Raw genomic sequence first — 22886 nt, forward strand, 5'->3', positions numbered from 1 at the left:
CAATCTTGCACCAAGCGAAAGCATTCAGGACTTTTCGAGTGCCGTAGTTCGGCCATTTTTAAACTTAATGCACCATTGGCGCACTCCACCTCCAGTGATGATGTTGTCCCCGTACACTTCACACAGTTGCCGAAAAATTTCAATTGGTTTATGTTTTTTTCCCAACAGAAACCTTATCACTGATCACACCTCACAACTCGCGGGATTTTCAATTGCAGCACACATTTCAAACGTTTGCTGTGAAATAACGGGCAACGATACGAACCTCCCATTAGCACGACTAGATGCAGACTGAGTGGCGGACGCACAGACCAAAGATGGCCGCACTAGCTCCGCCCCTTCTTGCTACAGACGAAAACGTAATCTATTTTGTGGATAGCCCTCGTAGATTGTGGACTTCCCTGCAGCCAAAGTTTGGGAAGGATTTTGTGGCAACTTAAAAGACTAGGAAAAACATTGTATCTGAGGCTTAAAAGGGCTGAAATCTGCTTCCATTAACCCAGGAAAGGGTAACTTCCAGGTTCCCAAATACAGGTAGTGCTCGACTTAACGACCACAATTTAGCCCAAAATTTCTGTTGCTAAGCGAGACATTTGTTAAGTGACTTTTGTCCATTTTACCATTTTTCTTGCCACAGTGCAGTGAATCACTGCAGTTATCAAGTGAATCTAGCTTCCCCATTGACTTTGCTTGTCAGAAGGTTACAAATGGTGACCTGGGACACGGCAATAGTCATAAATATGAGTCAGTTGCCAAGTGTCCGAATTTTGATCACATGACCGTGGGGGGATGCTGCAACGGTTGTAAGCAGGAAAAACAGTTGTAAGTCACTTTTTTCAGTGCTGTAACTTCAAACGATCACTAAATGAACTGTTGTAAGTTGAGGACTATCTGTATTATTATTATGGTTGGTTGCACAATCAGCCAGGCTGTTTAGGCTGGATTTGGCATTTTAGTTCGCTTGAGTCCTTCCTAGGAATCTGGGCTAGACAGGTGTTCTTTGATGGCGTTAAAGGCATCATCACAGGATAGAAGCTATTCCAAGCTGCCTTTTGCAATTGACTCATGATGATTTTGTCAATGCCAATGATGTTCAAGGGATGCTCCAGATCTTTTTGGGATTGCACCCAAAGGACCTATTACTATTGTTATCTCCCGGAATTCCTCCCGACTGGGTCATAAAATTTTGATGGAGCCAATTGCCCCAAACTGACACTCCGGTGTTCTGCCATCTTTGGATGGAATCACAATCAATGTTTTATAATCTGTAGTGTACATGAAAAACAAAATGCTTAAACCTGGGAATAATTTAAAAGCTACCAAAAGGTTGCCTTCCCCTTCTTCCCCCATTGGAAAAAAAGTATTCTGGCATGGAGGATTTAGAAGATCAAGCATAGCAGGTATATGTTTGACTTACCTAACAAGGCCTCAACGCATTTCACGTGATTGCCCCGTACAGCATAAAGCAGCGGAGTCCCACCATTCTGTAAAGATGGTTGATAAGGTTAAGCCACAGTTGTCCAGATTATTTTTATTTGGAGGGTTGTGAGAAGATCGGTGCTACTTTTGGCTAGGGAAATTTCTACCTCACCAATCCTTACCCTGGGCCACATTTCAATGCAGTTGAGGAGGCCAATATTCAAAATATCTAATCATGGAACTTTTAATCATGTTGGCTAGGGAAATTGAGAAATCTAGAATTATTAGGGTTAAGAGAACTCCCCTCTTAGCCACGGTAATCGCTCTCCCACCCTCCAGTCCATCATCTCATCTCCAAAACTATAAAGGCAGTGTTTCTCAACCTTGGGGATTTTAAGATGAGTGGACTTGAATTCCCAGAATTCTCCAGCCAGTCATTCTGAGAAATTGAAGTCCATGCATCAAGTTCCCAGGGCTGAGAAACACGTCTAAGAATCATAGCTCTCCAGCCTTTTGATCAAGAGGGCACCTGCACTTAAGATTCTTTCACCTGGTTTGCTCCACAGGGGTTGGAACAGGTCCCATAATCCCCATGGCTTAATGGGACAATGGGACTTGGAGTCCAGCCTCTACAGAAGATAATAAGGCTCAACAAGGCAAGATTCAAATTTTAAAGTTAGGTTGTACTGTAATTCAAATCCCCTTTCAGCCACACATTTGATCTCAATTATAGCATCTTATTATCTTGCAGGATTGTTGTGATAATGAATAGGGCAGGTATATAATGTTTTGGGGGAGAAAAATCAACTAGAATCAAAATAATTAACAAAATAGGAATATAGGAGAGACTGAATGTTCAGCTTGTTTGGATTTTAGGAGCTAGAAAAAAAGAGGTTGGGCGATCAAGTCAATTTAAGGAACCTGTCCGGATTGGGGCGAGAAAAGGGGCAGTTTTAATCCAAAATAACACCACGGCAATTCTGAGTTAAATTACAAGCCCCCATAATTTATGTTACGCTGACCCCAAACACATTCAAACTCTGGGACGGTGTCCAAAACTGTTGTCCAGTTAATCTTCCAAGAGAAAAGAGACAAAGAGGCAGAAATTTAGACAACCCACATCCTATCTCCCATCTCCCCATTTTAGAGAAGGTTGCTGAAAAGATGGCGGACTTGCAATCACAAAGAACTGAAGAGGAAGCAGATAACCTCTCAACGTTCTTCCATCCAGGTCCGAACCTGGAGAAGGGTACCAAAGCTACTAATGGCTTTTGTGGATGATTCGTGGTTGGATCAAGTAGAGTTGGCCCTACAGATGTCTCCATGTCTTTTGACCCCATCAACCATTCTATCTTACTGGATCACTTCAGCTCTCTTCCCTCAGTACCACAGACAGTTACCCAATCATAGGTGTTGATGTCCACGGCCTTCTCCAACAGCAAGGTGACAATGCCCGTGTATCCTCCTGTGCTGGCGAGAGACAAGGCACTCTCTCGCTCCTTAGCGAGGATGTGGGGATCTGCACCCTACGGAGAGTAAGAGAAAGATTTAGAGCAAGGGTCTCCAACCCTGGCAACTTTAAGACTTGTGGACTTCAACTCCCAGAATTCCTCAGCCAGCCCAACCTTGGCAACTTTAAGATTTGTGGACTTCAACTCCCAGAATTCCACGGCCAGCCCAACCTTGGCAACTTTAAGACTTGTGGACTTCAACTCCCAGAATTCCTCAGCCAGCCCAACCTTGGCAATTTTAAGACTTGTGGACTTAACTCTCAGAATTCCTCGGCCAGCCCAACCTTGGCAACTTTAAGACTTGTGGACTTCAACTCCCAGAATTCCTGAGCTAACATGACTGGAGAAGGAATTCTGGGAGTTGAAGTCCACAAATCTTAAAGTTGCCAAGGTTGGAGACCCCTGATTTAGAGAACGCTCAAAACTGATGCCAGAAATATTGGCTTTCTAAGGCCATTGTCTCTAGGCAAGCTTTCATACCCATTCTAGCATGCTGCGGACGGTTTCAATCTCTCCAAAAGCCGAGGCCCACATCAGAGGGGTGAATCCTCGCTCATCTGGCTTGTTCAGTAGGTTCTCACCTGTAAAAGGGATGAAGTGGTCAGTGGGGCCTGATTGAAATCCATGCTTTGGAGAAAAATTTACTGAGTGGAAAATCTCCAGGCTGTATTCCTTTCTAGCACGATGCTTCTAAAAGTATGGCCCTAAAACTCAAGGAGTGCTCAAAATCAAAATTATTTGCCAGCCTATTGTTATAAAAATAACAAAATCTTAAAATTCCATTGATCAAACATGAGACTGTAGCAATAACAAATGCGTTGGTTTTAATTTTTAATACAGCGAATGTAACTCATACAAATAAAAATTCTTTTGGGGTCCTCCATAATTTTTAAAATTGCTTCTCACTTCTATCAGGAACCTTCTGGGTCCTGATAGAAAGTTTAAGAAACACTGCTGTAGTATAGTGTTTTGCAAACAGAGCAACTTTAAGAGGTGTGGACTTCAACTCCTAGAATTCCTCAGCCAACATGTCTGTCTGGGGAATTCAGGGTATTGAAGTCCACAATTCTTAAAAGTTGTTCAAACTAAGCAACTTTAGAAGAATGAGCAAACTAAGACTTTCTGGCAGAAGAATGAGAAACTGAGAAATTTCATGGCTCACCTTTTCGGAGGTTTTCCTTTAACAGGTTCAGTTCACCCTGAGCTGCAAGCTGGTGAATGGACAGAGCTGGAAAATGAAAAGGGAAGACGATCAAGACAGCTTAAGGGTGGTTTAAAATGTTTATAAATTAATAAATATGAATGAGCCGTTCCACACAATGCAACTTGGGATATCTTTATAACAATCAAGCACGTTTCAGATTTACTGAGGCATAGAGTTGCTAATTCAAGTAAGTTTATATATTATGTAATTTTATACTGATTTCAGTGGGTGAGTAAGGCGCTACCGTATTTTTCTGACTATAAGACACACCTAGGTTTAGAGGAGGAAAACAAGAAAAAAAAATTGTTTGCCTCTGCGCGTCCTGTTTTTTCCCTCCCTGTCATCCACAGAAGCACTCTGCAGGCCCAAAATGGGCCTGTTTTTGGCCTCCCAAACCCTCTGTGTGTCCTGTTTTTGCCCTCCCTGGCATCCAGAAATACTCTGCAGGCCAAAAAGGAGCCCATTTTTGGCCTCCCAAACCCACTGCGCATCCCGTTTTCGACCTCCCTGATGTCGGAGAGAGCACAAACGGAACACACGGAGGGTTCGGGAGGCCAAAAACAGAGCCGTATTCATTCTATAAGACTCACAGACATTTCCACCCACTTTTTTTTGGGGGGGGAGTGCGTCTTATAATCCGAAAAATACAGTAAGTGCTATATTACCTACATTACCTTGACAAACCCATTGGACCAAAATTTGACTCAAAGAACAATGAGCACAAAAGCTTGATTATAAGGAAACTGTATTTTTCATCCAGTGACTTATATAGCATATATTTTATTATTAAGAGACTAAAATTGGCTCCATTTCTCTTGCAACATTCAAATTAATTCATATCAATTGATTTGGACCTAATCTCTAAATCAGACCTGATTTGAACCATGAACTGTTCAAAAAAAAAAAATGAATTGTCCCAGCGTGATTCACCCATATTTGAATTAGTTAATGAATTCAATGAACCAAATATTGGCAAAAGCCTAGCAGATTTTCAGAACAAGAGGGAAAAAAGACATTTTTCTTTCTTCCAAGAAACTATGTGTTTAATAGAAATAAATACAGTAGTGTAACAGCAGGATGAAAGCTGCAACTTAAAGTGAAAAAAACGTTTTAGAAGTCAATCTTTCATTTTTGAATGCATTCAGAGTGCCTGCAGATGACCTCCTGCACTGACGAGGGGATAGGCTAGATGACCTCCAAGATCCCTGCCAAGCCTTACATTCTATGATTTTGGAGTTTCATGTTGATGAGCTGTGTTGCTTTATATATAAGTACTTGCATGGACTGTGAACTGACTTGAGGTTTATGAACAACTATGAATCCCTAACATTTGTAATAAATAAATACAACTTCTCCCATTCTTTCTCAGATACAATATTTAAAATAACATTTGAATGCCTTTGGCCTATTGGTCTTCCACTTCAACAGGTTTTCCCCTCTCTGTGCTTAATTTTTGACAGCTGACTATGCTGGACTGACACAACCTAAAAAGGTTTTCCTTTGTGGCACAGAAAAAAACTCACTATCCAAAGTGGCCGGCAAGGCAGATACTTCATTGCCACGCTGGCGATTTGTCAGAGTGCTGGAACGCTTCAGGATCCCATCTGCATTTTGAGAAATGAAAGGAAGAGAACATTGAATCTTTAGCTCTATTGAATTCACCACTATCAGCAAGATTCCCTTGGCTCGCTGAGTTGTAGCCTTGCTTTAGAAATCCAGTTGAGGTCCTCCAAGATAAACCCTAAGGCAGGAATATCCAGAGAGTGCACACAAAAAAGTCAAAATGGCTACCACAGAGCCATGGAAGCTTTGCCTGTTTATGTGGCAGCCATGCTACTGTGGTGGCCATCTTGACTTTTTTGACTATGGCCCTGCTCTAAGTAACAAACAAATAGGAGAAAAAGAAGGCATTAAATTAATGCCATTTTGGTTAAGAATTAACCAAAATTTTTAAATAAAAAATTTAAATTAAAGAATTTTTCTTCCAACTCTTCCTAGTACAAGATAAACACACTCCAACCTCAACTTTTTGCTTTTTTAAATCTCTTGTATCCCACACCCCCTTTGCCCCTGTTTACTTTCCTTCCCTTAATTTCTTATTTTCTTTTCTTCTTTGTATTTTATATAATAAAAATAAAAATGATTCATAGTGAAGAATTCACCATTTTTGCAGATCTGCCTTCCACTTTTTATGTACAATTTAAACTGGGCACATTTACTCCATGGGTCGGAAAAGATTCAACAAATGAATTATTCTTTGATCTTTTGGCCGAATACAGAGCACAGAAACTTCCCATCTGGGTGACATCTGCATCTTTTCTCTTTATATTTATATATAAGGCACTCAAACGCTCTCAAGAATTATAAAATGTATCCTTACTGAATTAAATGGGATTTATTTATTATTATTATTTTATTGAAAATCAAAATTTAAAAACATTTGAACGTAGTGATCTTTTGACATATATCAGCAGTCTTTACATTGTTGTATTAGAATATCATCAAACAATATAACATACACACACACACACACATATCTATATACATCTTTGCATTGTAGATCTTCATATTCATTCCTATCTTAGGAATTTTATTGTAGTATAAACTCTTTAATTTCTATTTTACATTTTTTACTTCCTTTCATATCCCTCCAATTATAATTTTTTTCCATATTTCTTAGAATTCTGAAGTATCTCGTTCCTTCAGTTCTAACGTTAAGCTATCTAGCTCAGCGCAATGTAGAATTTTTTTTATTATTAAATGAGGTTTATTTTTCAGCATGTACAGGATTGCAGTTTAAATTAAAGACAGTATTCCACTACTCAGCATCTTCATAATTCCTAAATTAACTTGAATACAGGTAGTCCTTGAGTTATATTCACTTAATGACCATTTGAAGTTACAACAACGCTTAAAAAAATGACTTATGGCCATTTTTCACACTTACAACTTTTGCAGCATCCCCGTGGTCACATGATCAAAATTCAGCTGTTTGGCAACTGGCCCCTATTTAATGACGGTTGCGTCTCAGGGTCACATGACCCCCTTTTGTGACCTTTTGGCAAGCAAAATCAGTGGGGAAGCCAGATTCGCTTAACAACCATGTTACTAACTTAACAACTAGTGATTCACTTAAATGTAAAATGGGGCAAAATTCACTTAACGACTGTCTTGCTTAGCAACAGAAATTTTGGGCTTGATTGTGGTCATAAGTCGAGGACTGCCTGGATCATAAGACTGAGAAACTTCCATTTTTACTCTGAAAAAAAAACCAGATTTTTGGAAGCTGATTTCTGCTGCAGTTATCCTCTCATATCTAATCTTCCGCTCAGAATTCCCTCCATTCGGACTTGAACATACCATTTGAATCATCCCCAGCTTCTGAATATGGAAACAATTGCAGATTTATTATCGTGTCATCGTCATCTTCATCTTTTCTGTCACTAGCTGAAACTTCAGGATCCCTCCGGCCGGTGGCTTGGATCATTTTAGAATTGCAGCGTTGTTCTTGTGTCTGCAGGTGTGTTGACACACTCTGAAAGTGAAGTGATAACACTGAATGGCATGGGCTGGCTCGGAAGCTCGGAGGGGCATACCTGGCAGGATAGAACCAGCATACCTGGCAGGATAGAACCACAAGTAGTTAATGCAGTGTTTCTCAACCTTGGCCACTTTAAGAGGGGTGGACTTCAACTCCCAGAATTCCCCAGCTAGCAAGGGGAATTCTGGGAGTTGAAGTCCACCCCTCTTAAAGTGGCCATGGTTGAGAAACCCCGAGCTAATGGATGAATACATAACCAGCTACGGATTAACAATGGCCAAAGTGGAAGCAGTGAAGCAATTTCAAACAGGAGCAACAAGCAGGAGCCACTTGGTTTGAAGATGCAATTCTTAACTCACCTTTCCTTTCCTGAGACTTCTTGAACCAGGTTTAGAAGGACAGACACCGAATGATCATAGCATGATCGTCTGCAATCCCAGCTTCGACAGGAAGTAATGTTAACAAACAACCCTGCAGCCCTCTCTGATGCAAAGTGAAAATAACTTTCTCTTCCCACAATGCATCTGAATCTCTGGTTATGTCTTTTAAAAAAAAAAAAAACACCTGGCTGGTGGACCCTTTAAGGATTCCCGGGACTTTACGGAATTTTATGAATGAACCGACGGAATTGGCGCCACCCACCCGAACACTCCGCCTATTATGTGTCAGAAGGGGGCGGAGCTGCTTTCCTCCCGAATGTTGAGCCTTAAAGGGACCGCTCTTTTGTTGGTTTTTAAACCCAAAGTAAAGGGCTCTCGACTCTCATCAAGCAAAAAATGAATTCTTCCCTGGCAATTTCAGGAACTCCCGATGTTCGCTTGTAAAATTTTAGATTGCGATGCAGCTATTAAAAATAAATATAAGGTATCTGGGGCTGGCTTGATTTCCTTGGCTAAAGAATAGCTAAGGAAGCCAAAAACGATCCCAAAACAATGTTGGACAAAATAAGATATTGCATTTTTTTTTTCTCTGTGTAACTATAAAGCTCCTCTTCTTTCCCTTTCTTTTCCATGCCCTTCTTTTTTTCCTTCCTTCCTTCCTTCCTTCCTTCCTTCCTCCCTCCCTCCCTCCCTCTCTCCCTTCCTTTTCTCTCTTCTCTTCCTTTGGCTTAGAAAATTCATCTAAAACTAACCCCCTAAAACCATGGGACACGTTTCAATCATTTTTTAAAAAATTGTTTAAAGAGTTAACAAATTTGAAATAAAAGTGATCGTACTGGCCCATATTTTTCTTTCAAAGCCTATTCCTTGCTTGCAAAACAGTGCCATTACTTTCTATAAGATTACATTCACAAAACATATTCAAGTAGTTTGACTACTATTTTTAATCCATTTTTTGAGTATCGATAATCCAATGTCAAACTAACCAAACAAGGGGTGTTTCTAATCCAACCTAAGACAGAATGAAGCCTAAATAAGTCTTCAATTTTCCATGCTCAGCACGTGCAAACACAGCATAAATGTTCTCATTTTGGGAGGGCCCAGACAAAACAACCAATTCTGTACAGTAAAACAGTGTTTCTCAGTCATAGCAACTTAAAAAATATATGGCTTTCAAATGCAAGAATTCCTCAGCTGGCATATAAGAAATATCATAAATAAAACCACACTAAAATCGATACAGCATAAAAACAATAAATACAAAAACTGAAAACACAGGAACAAACTAAACATTAAAAAAAAATCTTTAGAAAAACATTCCATGGTTTCTGGAAGACGTTCCTCTACTGAGCGCAGCGGGATTTATTTCCAGGATCCACTGACCATGGTAGAGAGACTCATTGAATACAATAGAAGAAGCAGAAAAGAGTACATTAAGTACTTAGGGACTGGTGACATCCATTCATCTGGAAAGGGAAACGCTCTCTTATAAGCCTTGTCATCTTTTTAGGCCTGAACCCCGGCACGGGAAATCCGGGCATCCAATAAATCAACAAATCCTGACGGATGAAAGAAACGGTACATTTTCCGCAACGTTTTAATTTAAAAAAAACAAAAACCAATAAGAACCTTTCTCCTCGGGCGGTGTTTCCACACAGGTACGTTTCTGACGATGCACCCAGCTTTCCGGAAGTTGCTGCTCGGCTGGAATTCCGCCCCAGCTCTGCGGTCCGCTTTTTCTCACGCCGGGTCGGGCTCTGTTCGGTATCATGGAGGAGGCTGAAATGCAGCTGAAAGTGAAAAAGGGTAACAATGACGGCTACTTCCGGGTTATGTTACACTAAAATAAGTCCGGGGAAGAATGGAGAAAGGAGTGTTTATTCTCTCTCCGCCCCTCTGGGTTGAGATTTTAGGTATTAGTGGAGCAAAAGTAAAATTGGCCTGCGGGATCCATGCCATGACAATTTCTGCCAATCGGGTGGAATACCAACAGTTTTTAATTTTAATATTGAAAAAAATAGCTCCGTTTCAGTATAGATCAGGCATCTTCTCCCAAGCTAGAAATAGGACAGGGGAGTTCTGTTGCATTGAATGAGAGATTTCATTTTTACTGGTCTGGCTCTGCGCAGGCGTTCTCATCCAACCTATGCTGGGTTGCAGCTGGCTAAGGCGTGGATAGGAGACCACTCAGTAATTCCAGAAAAGTAGGCTGACCTGAGAGTGGAGAATGGCAATGGCAAGCTAACTGTTGTGTTGTTGCCAAGAAGCTGTTGTGGCCAAGAAGGAAAGAAACAAGTAGAGCTAAGGAGAAATTTCCTAATGGTGAAAGCAGTCAACCAATGGAATAACTTCAGAAGTTGTGGGATGCTCCATCACTGGAGGCTTTCAAAGAGATTAGACAACCATGTGTGAAATGCTATAGGGTGTCCTGCTTGAGCAGAGGGTTGGACTAGAAGCCTCTGAGGTCCCTTCCCACTGTATTATTCTGTGTCCTAAGTTCCCAGCAGTTGAGCTTCACCTAAACCTTTTGTTTTAAGACTGAAGATGCAGCTTGAAAGACTGCATGTTTCTCCAGAAATAAAATCATCTAGAATGAGCCAGATTTACTCCTCCAATGAGTATTTTAACCTTTGAAAATAGCATGCTGGAAACTCGGTTCTCAACTGTTCAGTTGTAGTCTCTGCGCCTAACTTCCTCACTGGTTCACTGTGAGCATAAAGGGATTGGGCCACATTAATTTGACCTAAGCTTAAAGATACATTTTAATCATAATAGTATTGAGAATTCTAGTTAAATTTGGGTTGCTGACTGGGTGAGTTTGGGCCATTTGTTCTCTCTCTCTGTCAGCCCAACCTTCCTCACAAGGTTGTTATGGGAAAAATAGGAGGCAGGAGCATTAGCTGTGTTTCCTGCCTTCAGTTATTTATTTTTAAAAAGCAGATAAAAATACAATTTTAAATATGTTTGTCACTTTAAGTTATATATAAAAATCAGGATATAAATGTAATAATAATACAGCTTATATGCTGTAATGATACCTCTAAGACCATCAAATATCCACATCTGCCTATCCCAGGTCCTTGGGAAGGACTCGATAGGGTAACAAAAATGCCAAATCCAGTCTGAATATCTGGCTGACTGTGCAACAAACCATAAAAATTGAAGTAGGAAAGAGTCACATTCATCATCAGCCTCCTGAATTCTTAGTCTGTTTTCCAATTTCATTTCTCTCCCTTTGCACCAATGTTCATCTATCATTCTGAAGCAGTTGTCTTTTTTAGACTGCCAACTACCTTAACTTTTTTCCTGGTTAGTTTTTATACTTTGGAATTTTCTCAAAGCCTAAACATCCCTTTCTTGTATTGGTGGCTTGAAGTTATGACATGTATTATTTGAACCCTTATTTTTTCTCCTGGTGTGGAAGCAAAGCTCTGAGGAAAAAATATCCTTTCTTTTCTTCTTATAGTGACTGACAAGTTTACAGAAAGCATGTATGTCCTGGCCAATGAACCTTCTGTTGCATTGTATCGACTTCAAGAACATGTCAGGCGCTCTCTCCCAGAACTGGCTGAGCACAAAGTAAGCTGTGATCTGAACTGTAAATGAGAATGGATGTAGTATCATTCCTAGAAATAGTCTATAATAAACCTAATTCTGCTACAGACAGAACTTAGGAGCTCGGATGTTTAATAATTTGTAATTCCTCACAGCCAGAAAAGTAGTATTTTGGGAAAAGGGAAATTGGACATTTTTTCCATGATATGTTAGTTTTCAGTGTGCAAAGTATCAGGCCAATGTAGAGGCAACTATGAGGAGTATGCTTATGCATATCTACTAATTGAAGTGCATTTTCTGTAATGGAGGATTACTGGTCTTTAAGTCCTGAGTATATATATCTGGCCTTTTATCAGTTTGTGTTTGTTACATTGCTAGGAAGAATGTGGTAAAATGCCCCTATGAGAGAGGGAGCACTACCAGCTTCTTTGAAAGAGTCAGTAATTAGGGTACTCCTGAAAAATAGATTACACCAGATTGAGAAGCAACAGGTCACCATGGGCTGCATATTGGAGGTAGTGACCCTTTGAGACCTATATGCAATAAAATTTCATTTTAATGTATGCCAATTAATATACATTCAAAGTGACAATAAAGTTATTCTAAGTTCTAAGTTCATCCTTTCACACCCTATTGGTTAAGTAGTTATGGATCACTTCAGAATTGTTTGGGATGCAACTGTATATATCGACTCCATCCAGTTTCAATATCTACGAATATACACAAAATATACATCCAACACTGACTGTGTACGCTACACTGCTGAGTATAATACACAAGAGATGGATTGTACTGTAATATGTTATTACACATCTGAATGGGGTATTGAGATTTTACATCTTTGTAGATATTGTACTCTCTAATTGCAAATGGAGATGTGGGTAGTCTGTTTTCCTTATCTTCATTTTTAAGTGCTTTGGTTTTATTGTATTGCGAACAGTTGCTGGGGTGCATCCACAGTTTCGTTGTACTTGTACAATGACAATAAAGTGCTTCTTCTTCTTCATCCAGTTTCAAGACCTTCTTTGGGAGAAACTCAAAAATTACTTACCTTAAGAAGCTGCATATTGGGAAGGAAATAATTTCCTGCTGGATAATTTATATTAGAGAAAGCTGTATCTTCACTACTTCTCTTTGACCTCTTGGTTTCCCTTTGCTCTCTTTTGAATATGTCCTTGTTACTTATCTGCATTGTTAATTCTCTTATTCAGCATTAATTAAACAGTGATGGGAAGAAATTACAGATAGTCCTCAACTTGCAACAGTTCACTTAATGACCATTCGAAGTTACAACAGCAATAAAAAAAAGTGACCTATGACCATTGTTCACACTTACAACTGTAGCAGCATCTCCATGGTCACGTGATCAAAATTCAGATGCTTGGCACCTGATTCATACTTATGGCGGTTGCAGCATCCTGGGGGTCATGTGATCATCTTTTCTGACCTTCTGACAAGCAAAGTCAATGGGGAAGCCAGATTCACTTAACAACCATGGGTTACTTAGTTATCAACTGCAGTGACTCACTTAATAACTGTGGCAAGCAGGGTCGTAAAATAGGGCAAAATTCACTTCACAAATGTCTCCCTTAGCAACAGAAATTTTGGGCTCAATTGTTGTCATAAGTCGAGGACTTACCTGTATTCTTCCATCCTTCAAAGCAACGAGAAAAGGGTTGTGTGAACTAATGTGGAAAACGGATGGCACGTAAATAGAACATGAGAAAAAGTGACTCTTTAAAAAAAAAAATGTGAATCCCTTGCTTGACCAAAGCCATCATACCTGCTCTTCTTCCATGCTTTGCATAATGTGGTTCACTTTAAAAGAGTATACAGGTGATTCTCAACGACCATAATTGGGACCAGGATTTCTGATGCCAAGCAAGGTGGTTTTTAAGTGAGTCGCACCTGATTTTATGACCTTTTCCCCATGGTTGTTAAGCAAATCAATCCGGCTTCCCCCACTGGTTGCCAAGCGCTTGAATTTTAATCATGTGATCTTGGAGATGCTCTGAAGGTTGTAAGTGCAAGAACTGGTCATAAATCACCCCGTTGTAACTTTGAATGCTCTCTAAGCAAATAGTTGTAAATCAAAGTTTACTTGTAGTGTGACAAATATGTACATATTCTACAAAAGTCAAAAGCTTAAGGGAAAAGTGATCAAAAGTAAATCCCTTTTTTTTTTCACTTTGCATTTCTGCACAGGACACAAAGGGTAACAGAAAGTGGAGGAAATCTCTTCCCTCTTCCAGATCCTGCCCTTATTCTTTTTCTCTCCCTTCCTGCTTATGAAAAAGAAAAATTTTAATGTCCAGAAATCTTTATTATCCCTTTGGCATTTTGTTTTATTTTCAGCTTAATTGCCTATTGATGTCAAAGCGGATTTTTCCGATTTCTTATTTAAATCTCTTAGTTGTCAGTATAGGAAAGGAGAGAGAAGAAGAAAAAAAGCCAAACCTTTCCCTTTTCACTTGCCTTCGCTGCTTCCGACTCTTCTTTGGGAGCGATGTTATTTTTTTGTAAGTTTAAATTCCAGGGTACCTTAGTTGTTGCTTTTACAATTTAACCTGGTCAGCCAAAACTTTCACTTCTTATCTTCCTCCTGCACATTCTTTTCTGGTCGAGTTCTCCTTTGTGGTGGCCATTTCTGACCACCGCTGCAACCGCCTTCAGGAAAGGGAGTAATGGCCAGCTGAGAAGAAGAGATGCGGCTCTCCTCAACCCTGCTGGCGGTCTCCCCCCTCTTCACCACCTCTACGGGGTGGCTTAGCCCCAAAACCAGCCGGCTCGGGGCGCTCCAGTGGCGAGCCCAGACAGAAACCGCGCACGATCACGGATTTCTGTCTGTCGCCGAAGCCCTTCAAACCGGAAGTGCCTGGAATTAAAAAGAATCTACAGTAAAACTTCAACAAGACTTCTAAAAGATACATTTTAACTGAAACTTTGCAACTAAATAGTAACCCCAGGAAGAGAAAGTGAAAAAAAAGAGCAAAAAAGAAACAGCTTGCGTGTATTTGGATTATTTGGTGATCTTTGGATTCTTGGTTATTATATTTGAATGACTAAAATCAATCAGGTGGTTGTTTAAAAATTTATACAATGGCACCACTTCTGGATGAATTGAAAATGGAACTTAAAAAGTACAAAGAAGATGCACAAGAAGGGAAGGGTTCTTTTGGCTTCGTTTTTCAATTCTTAGAAATGGAGATTTGGAACTATGAGAAACAACAAGAAAAGACTGCAAAACAAGAAGACTGGGACAAAGAAGAAGCCATCTTTAATGAACATGCAATTTTATGTGGGGAAGAAAAAGGAAAGGGGGGAAAGAGAATGGAGAATTTAAGACTTAAAAAAACAACCAAAGAAAAGAAAAATAATTCGAAAAATAAGTATAATACTGGAAAGCAACAGAAAAGGGGAATACAGAAGAGAGAAATAGAGGTAGAGAGACAAGGGGATAAAAAGGGGAGAGAGAAGAAGAGAGGGAAGAAGGAAAGGAAAAGAAGTTACAAAGGACCAGAGCAAGATATAGAGAAACAGGACCTATTTAGAGATAATGGGTGAAAATCTAACTGAAAAAGGGATTCTGTAAAGGTACATAAGATTGTATTGTTATATTAGTAATAGAAATAACTTTAGAAAATTGGAAACAACGTATGATTAAAAGGGATAAAATAGTTACTGTAATTTAGTGAAATGTTTGTGAATAAAATAAGTGAAATAAAATAAATGAGAAAATTGAATTAGGAAGGAACGGGAATATTTTAATTAGTTAATGTTTTATAAAATATAAGTGAAGAGGGGGAGGAATTAACTATGGAAAGCTTATAATTGTTCCCATAGAAGTATGATATTTAATTGAAAAGTAATGTTAAAGATGTTAAGACTTTAATGAATATTAATATTAATGATAGAATTGAATTGGAATGGAATGTTGTTTTAATTATATACATTTATATATATTTTCTTTTTTTAAGAATACAGTGTGTATTTTAAGAATGTACCAAGCAGAATCCGAATGGAAGTTATGTATTATATTGAATGTTACAATTTTAGGGAAAAGATATAAAGGCGTCATACTCCAATCAGTAACTACAGGAGAAATTTTGTTTAAAGAAAAGATAATAGATAATTGAAACAGGACAGACAAAAAATATAAATACAATGATTTGAATTGAGATGAGATAATTAAAATAAAATTGAGAAAATTAAAAGAGGGGAGAAGCTATGCAGAAAATGTAAAATAGTAATAAGATATGGAATAGAATATAAAAATGAGCATGAACCTGAATTTGTGTCTGTACGAAGAAATTTAACCCGGGATTACGCTACTTTCAAAAAAGATGTTTTATTTGTATTTTTTTCTCTCTTTGTGAACACTCAAATAAAATTTACAAAAAAAAAAAAAAAAGAAAGTGCAGGAAAGTTTTATAGCAATAAAGATATTATAAATAATATAGCACAGTGGCCCCCAACCTTTTTTGTGCCACGGCCCGTACCGGCATCACAAAATGATCCGCGGCCCGGTACCGGCATCAGCACGCATGGCAAGGCAAGGCGAGCCGAGCGACCGCCAGCCAGCCGTCCCCACTTCTCTCCGCCACCTTCAACTCCTCCTTTGTACCTTTGTCGATGGGCTTCGCTTCAGGACAGTCGCTCGGCTCGCCTTGCCTTGGGTGCTGAAAGAGCCTTAGTTTCGTTCAAGCCCCCCTTCGATGAAACTAAGGCGCGAGGATCCTTCAGGACCCAACGCCGCTTCCAACCGGAAAAGCTCACCCGGAAGCACTTTCTCGTCAAACAAGATGGCGGCGCCCAGCAAACCGGCGGCCCGGTAGGAAATGTTCCACGGACCGGTACCGGTCCGCGGCCCGGTGGTTGGGGACCCCTGATATAGCAGATTTAGATACCACTTCACAGTACTTTACAGCCCTCTCTAAATGATTTTACAGAGCCAGCATATTGCCCCCAACAATCTGGGGCCCCTTTTGACTGATGTGGGAACGATGAAAGACTGAGTCAGCCTTGAGCCAGTCAGGATCGAACTCCTGGCAGTGAGCAGAACTGGCCTGTAATACTGCATTCTAACACCGCAATATTGCACCACCAGGGCTCTTGTGCTTCTCTCTATCTGGCAAAAGATCAGCTGTCCTTTCTCTTTGCAGGCTGACATGCAGAGCTGGGAAGAACAGAGTCAAGGAGCCATTTACACCGTGGAATATGCCTGCAGGTGACTGCCCTTAAAAACTGGTTTTTAACCATTCTAACCATTGCACATAGGGATGTGGTGGCTCAGTGTGGTTAAGACGCTGAGCTTGTCGATCAGAAAGGTCGGCAGTTCAGCGGTTCGAATCCCTAGCGCCGTGTAACGGAGTGAGCACCCATTCCTTGTCCCAGCCTCTGCCAACCTGGCAGTTCGAAAACACGTTAGAAAATGCAAGTAGAAAAATAGGGACCCCTTTGGTGGGAACGCAACAGCGTTGCATGCACCTTCGGCATTTAGTCATGCTGGCCACATGACCACAGAGATGTCTTTGGACAGCGCTGGCTCTTGAGCTTAGAAACAGAGATGAGCAGCGCCCCCTAGAGCCAGAAATGACTAGCACGCATGTGCGGGAAAGCCTTTACCTTAACCGTTGCACCCCCTACAAGAAATGCTCTTCTCTCTGTCCCTATTCCTGGATTTCTGAGGCTGGGACACTCTTGATCCCCTCTTTCCCCAACTCTTCTACTTCTAACCAGGTGCTTTCTCTCCTCTCCAGTGCCATCAAGAATATGAAGGACAGTAGCATGTATTTCAAGAACATCGAAGGGCTCCTCAGACACGCCATTGCCGTAAAAGATCGGTTGAATTCTGCACGGAGGTAGCTCTGGAGAGCCTGATGTGGGAAAACTTCGTGGCCCTCCCCTCTATTTATGGAGAAAAGTTTCAGATGCCAAGAGGAAGCCGCTCCACCACACCAACGCAACCAAGACACATTTATATTAACCAGTCTCTCAAGTTTAATCTTTTTTTTTTTTTAACATTATTTTTAATTTAAACAAAAAATACTACAAGCAAAGAACATACGTTAGCAATACTTAGTTTCCAACACTGCAGGCAAGATCTTTCTTGTTGTGTCACCTAGGGTGAGACAGGATTGGCTTGGTAGAGGAAAGAATACATGGAATCCCATTATATCAAGTTAAACAGATGGATGGCAAGCTAGTCTCAGATGTGCCAGTTCTATTTGGAAATCTCAGATTTTGGACCGAGGACCTCTTCTACTTGCAAAACAAGTGTTGTGCCTTCTTACTAGCTGGCTGTTCTTCTCCCAGTTCTACCCGCTCCATCTTCTCTTCTCTTTCCCTTTTCAAGGAATCCCAAGTGCTTTTCCTTCTGTTCTCACAGTCAAGGTAGACTTTTGCCATCTCCTGCAGGCAATCTTAGATTTAAGGTGACCTCTACTACCCTGCCCTACACAAGGAAGGTTAAAAGAGACAAACCCTTGAATGCTTCCACCGTTTTATAACCAATCTAATTCTAATTCAGCTCCTCCCAGTTCAAGCTCAATAAAACTTAAGGCTTAGTTTTTTCCTGTCGGATAAATACATATAATAGATTTCAGAACGGTGACGATGTTTTAACTAGGAATGCAGCCAGTCGCTTGTGCTGCAGGGACCAACCTCATCCCAAGTTAATGATCCTTAGCACACAACTCTTCTCTCGCTGATTCCAGTGGATTTCTGGTTCTGTATGAAGGGAGAGAGTTTGCCAGACCTTACTTGTGTCTCTGGTCAGAGCCCAGCTATCTCAAGGACTGCATCAGTGCCTCCGCCCCACCCTCCATCAACTTTTCATGGTCTCCAGAGCCCCCTCCAACCTCCAAGGGATGAAAATCAGACGCGCCTCTCTTAACCCTTTTGAAAGTGGGGATCACAACACACCGAAAGCGTAGGAATCCCTGAAGTTGGATGAATGTAATTAAAAGGAAAAATCCCTCCCCCAAATCTTAAGGGGGAAATGTCCAAAATACTTGTGACAGCTTCCTACCCACCCCAGCTCTTACCCTTCCTCCCCACCCCTCAAAATTTATAAATGCCAACCATAGCCAAGGAACAAGTGTCCATTTAGATCAGGTGACCTCTCAGGATTTGGAATTGTGAGATCATGTTCCTTTTTCAGCAACAGCAGAAGGAATTTGAGCGAAGCTTCATTTATGTCCTCATTATTTACACCGCATACTCGCTGGGGGTTTTTAGGGTTCGGGTTAAGGAAAGTTTTTTTCGAAATATTCTGCTGACGTTTTACCTTTAGGAATTTTGCAGGGTAAGTCCAAATAATGTTTTTCGGCCGTTATTACGAGGCTGAATTTTCTCTCTTGCTGCACCTGAAGTGGAAAATTCTGTTGAACTTCTTACTGTTGTTTGCGTATGCCGGCCCGTGTCTCTCCTTGGACATGCCCACATCCCGTTTCTTGCTTATGTGTCATGGTTCTGACTAAATCACTAAAGGCATGTAATTCATGACTTGTGGTGAGGTTTGTGTTACAGACTTTGGCTCTCCTGAATCCTAATCGTTACAGCTTTCGGTACGGCACCGGAACGGATTCACAAAATGATCTGATGCAGGGGTGGGATTCAAAAATCCCAACAACCGGCTGTCTCTGCTTGGTTGCTGAGTGGGCGTGTCCATGGTGGGCGTGGCCTACCGGAACTTCCAGGAGGGCCATTTTTCATCTTCCCCAGAGTCCGGAGGCTTCCCTCAGGCTTCTGGGAGGGCGAAAATGGCCTCTCCTGGGCTCCAGAAGCCCTCTGGAAGCCAGAAACAGGCCCGTTTCCAGACTTCCGGAACTTTCAGGAGGGCCATTTTTCGCCCTTCCAGAGCCTCCACATGGGCCCTGCACTTACCTGCATTCAAAATGGGCCATGTGCAGACTCCCGTGGGGTGGGCGGTTCAACTACTGGTTCGGTGAACCGGATGTAAATTTAAACATCTGGTTTGCCTGAACCAGCCCGAATTGGCTGAATCCCACCCCGATCTGATGTTGGAGTTCCATCTTCACTGTAATCCAAAAATGTATCCAATTCAGTTACAGATAATCCGCAAGTTCAAAGCTACAACGGACTCCCTGAAACTACTTGTAACCTGGTTTTGAAGTAGAATAGAATAGAATTCTTTTATTGGCCAAGCGTGAATTTGTCTTGGTGCAAATGGTCTCAGTGTACATAAAAGAAAAGATACATTGGTCAAGAGTCAAGAATCATAAGGTACGACACTTAATGATAGTCATAGGATGCAATAAATTAGGGACAGCTTCACCCACACACACCCTTGTGGTGATGTGATCGTATTTTGTACGCTTGGCAACCAGCTCACCTTTGCAGCATCCCACTCTCATGTGACCATGATTTTTTATTTTATTTTTTACAAATTTTGCTGCTTTCCAGGACTTCTAGTTTCTGGCAAAAAAAAGTGGGGGGAAGCCCATTGGGTAAAATGGATTCTCTTGAACACCACCACTACAAACATATTTAAAAAATCATGTCTGGCCATGTAGTGCCTCAACTTACAACCGTAATTCTGGGCTCAATTGCAGTCATAAGTTGAGGACTACCTATACTGGTGGTCTCCAACTTTTCCAGCTCGACGCACTGGCAGAGGCAGCAGAGGGGGGTGGGGGAGAGGGTATGGTTTTGGGTCTGCCGCATTCACAAGTGCAGCTTAATGCGTGCGTGTTCACCCACCAATTCCGCAGCCCGGTACGATTGGGGACTCCTGATCTATACAACTAACCTTCCTTTTACTGTTTTTTCTCCGGTGGGACCGATCTACTAGGGCAACCTGGTCTACCCAATTATGGGACAGAGCTTCCATTTTCGCCTGGCTGCCCTGGTAGACCGGAGGAAAAAAATCTCTGCCCTGATATAGGTGACAAAGGGAGGAGAACCCATGGCTTAGAGCAGGGCTGTCAAACTCAAGGCCTGGGGGCTGAATCCAGCCCTTGGAATGCTTAGATCTGGCCCGAGGGGCTATTTTGGAAACAGCAAAGGACTGGCCTGCAGTGCCTCAGCAACCTTCTGCCAGTGAAAACGGAGCTTGGGAGAGCCCTGCGCTGCCTTCCCGAGCTCCATTTTCAGCTGCGATGACCTCCAGCAACCCTCTGCCAGTGAAAATGGAGCTCAGGAGAGCCGCGTGGGGCCCTCCCGAGCTCCGTTTTCACTGGCAGAGCGCTCAGGACTCCCGACACAAGGAACCTTGAGCTGGTGACGCCCACCCTGGCCATGCTCACCCCCCCCCCCCCTGAGGTCAAACACAACCCTGATGTGGCCCTCAATGAAATCAAGTTTGACACTTAGAGGTCAATACATCTATCTAAGATGCAAGCAGCCTGGGTTCGAATCCTACAAGGTTACGGCTAGCTGATGAGAACTAAATAGCTTGAAATAGATCTATACTAGTCTCCAGGGGTGGGATTCTACAGGTTCCCACCTATTCGCTAGAATCGGTTGTTAACATTCTAAGCAGTTCGGAGAACCGGTTGTTAGAAGAAATTACTGGCCTAATCCTGTAAGGAAGGCAGAAAGGAAACATTCTGGTGTTGCTTACAGAAACTGCCTCTCTGTTAACCCCTTATTACATTCTTGGCAGGACTAGACTTCCTGTCTCAGGAACGTCTCTGGAGTTATTTTCCCCTCCTTTGCTGGTACTTTGCTTGTGTGGAGTGACCATTCAAAGTTACAATGGGACTGAAAAAAGTGACTTATGACCGTTTTTCACACTTACGACTGTTGCAGCATCCCCTCAGTCACGAGAGGCCAGGCGAGGAGATGCGTGCCTCGATGTGAGTGATGTTGAGTTGGCCATGCCCACCAACCAAGCCACACCCACAGAACCAGTTGTTAAAAAATTTGAACCCCACCCCTGCTAGTCTCCCTTTGCCAGTAAAACCTAAATTTAATACTTCCTCTTATTAGTGTGAATCCAGACAAATGGCCTCTTTCTGGTAGCCCCTATGAACACTTTAAGTGTAGTACAGTACAGTGGTGGGATTCAAAGATTTTTACCACCGTTTCAGTGGGCAGGGCTTGGTGGGCACACTTTGCACACATGTGCCAAATGTGCACTTTGCACAGGCACAGAAGCGTTTGCGCGGGAGCAGAGGTGTTCCAGCTCACCTCCTGCACTCTCCCTGTCGCTTCAGGAGCTGCCAAGCAGCATTCGGTTGTGCCGCGCAAAGCAGCTGCGCTTCAAAAACAGGGAATAACGGTCAGTATGGGAGCCCGGGCAAGCAGGTGGACCCAACAGCAGAGCAGCAGAGAGAACCAGTAGAGTCTCCGCTGCTCATCGGCGCTACCGGCTCAGTAGAACCGGGCTGAACCGGTAGAATACCACCACTGGTACAGTATCTAATAATGGATGGCAGCTAATCTTAGTCGAACAGAGTTGTGTTGGAGGTAACAGGATCATTAAAGGAGGCCTCCATCTTCAGTAGCAGTCTTTCTTGGTGCTGGTTTGCAGCATGCATTAGAGTACGGGGGTTGGTTAGTCAAATATCCTTTCTTACACTTAACCAGCCCTTTAGATTCATTCCTGCTGCATCAGGGTTTAAAAGCAATAGCTGTTTTCCCATTAATTCTTCCCTTGTTTAAAAAAAAAAAATCTCCTTTGGGCCATCGAATGTGGATGATCTACGTAGACACTCTTAAGAGACTCAAACTATCTGTAATATGTGAATTTTTCTAATTGCTGAGAGTAAGTGGGGTACCCTAGATAGGGCAAAGAAGTAAAAAATGTTCTTTAGGTCCTAGGAATCAAGATAATATTCGGAAACGGTCCATGCAAACACCTCCCTGATCCAAGGAGGGGAAATACAGGGTAGTCCTCGACATCCCACCACAAATGGAGCTCAGATTTTCTGTTGCTGAGTGAGACACTTGTTACGTGAGTTTTGACCCATTTTACTGCCTTTCTTACCACAGGTTGTTAAGTGAATCATTGCAGTTTATTAAATGTTTCTGGTGTCAGGATTCTGGCAGTTACTCCAATTAAATCATGAGCCTCGAGCCACACTCCCAAAACTAAAAAAGATTTATTTGAAGGTAACATTCTACGTCCGGCATTAACCTGGACGTAGCCAACTCTGAGATACGTAATTCACTGTCACCCTTGATTCTGCTTTCCCCCCCACCTCTGGGTGTATCATCCAACAAAACACGTCCATAGCCAAGAGTCATCAATCATGCTCTCCAATTAGATTTTTACATGGCAGAAGCTTTAGTCATCTAATCAGTCTCTG

At 41.7% G+C, this 22886-nt stretch overlaps 2 protein-coding genes across 7 annotated transcripts; one reads left to right on the plus strand and one right to left on the minus strand.

Annotated features, from left to right (window-relative positions):
* Nucleotides 1-1209: 1209 nt before the first annotated feature.
* Nucleotides 1210-9821, minus strand: RFXANK (regulatory factor X associated ankyrin containing protein). Of its 6 annotated transcripts, none has more exons than XM_087952680.1 (7): nt 9497-9701; nt 7495-7753; nt 5658-5738; nt 4093-4158; nt 3411-3511; nt 2820-2945; nt 1210-1484 (listed from the first exon to the last, which is right to left on the minus strand). In XM_087952680.1, the coding sequence occupies exons 2-7, from the start codon at nt 7619-7621 to the stop codon at nt 1380-1382; spliced, it is 606 nt and encodes a 201-aa protein (XP_087808806.1). In that variant the 5' UTR covers nt 7622-7753; nt 9497-9701; the 3' UTR covers nt 1210-1379. The 6 variants fall into 6 exon arrangements, with proteins under 6 accessions (XP_087808806.1, XP_087808801.1, XP_087808805.1 ...); XM_087952675.1 differs by having other exon boundaries at nt 7495-7669; nt 9439-9664; XM_087952679.1 differs by lacking the exon at nt 9497-9701 and adding an exon at nt 8035-8720.
* BORCS8 (BLOC-1 related complex subunit 8) lies at nt 9749-19116 on the plus strand. The gene is made up of 4 exons (XM_026683128.2): nt 9749-9861; nt 11522-11634; nt 16773-16837; nt 17370-19116. Exons 1-4 carry the CDS (start codon nt 9825-9827, stop codon nt 17473-17475), a joined length of 321 nt encoding a protein of 106 aa, XP_026538913.1. The 5' UTR covers nt 9749-9824; the 3' UTR covers nt 17476-19116.
* Nucleotides 19117-22886: the final 3770 nt, after the last annotated feature.

This window comes from Notechis scutatus, chromosome 1, assembly GCF_049901735.1.
Source record: "Notechis scutatus isolate UNSWTSFEM ecotype Mainland chromosome 1, rNotScu1.2, whole genome shotgun sequence".
In the NCBI taxonomy this organism is placed as follows: Eukaryota; Metazoa; Chordata; class Lepidosauria; order Squamata; family Elapidae; genus Notechis; species Notechis scutatus.

Coding starts and splice junctions, on each gene's coding strand:
- BORCS8 (XM_026683128.2), top strand. CDS start 9,825: ATGGAGGAGGCTGAAATGCAGCTGAAAGTGAAAAAGG. Junction 9,862..11,521: donor GCAGCTGAAAGTGAAAAAGG/GTAACAATGACG, acceptor TTCTTCTTATAG/TGACTGACAAGTTTACAGAA. Junction 11,635..16,772: donor CAGAACTGGCTGAGCACAAA/GTAAGCTGTGAT, acceptor TTCTCTTTGCAG/GCTGACATGCAGAGCTGGGA.
- RFXANK (XM_087952675.1), bottom strand. CDS start 9,513: ATGTCACCAGTCCCTAAGTACTTAATGTACTCTTTTCTGCTTCTTCTA. Junction 3,512..4,092: donor AAAGGAAAACCTCCGAAAAG/GTGAGCCATGAA, acceptor TCCCTTTTACAG/GTGAGAACCTACTGAACAAG. Junction 2,946..3,410: donor TCCGCAGCATGCTAGAATGG/GTATGAAAGCTT, acceptor TACTCTCCGTAG/GGTGCAGATCCCCACATCCT.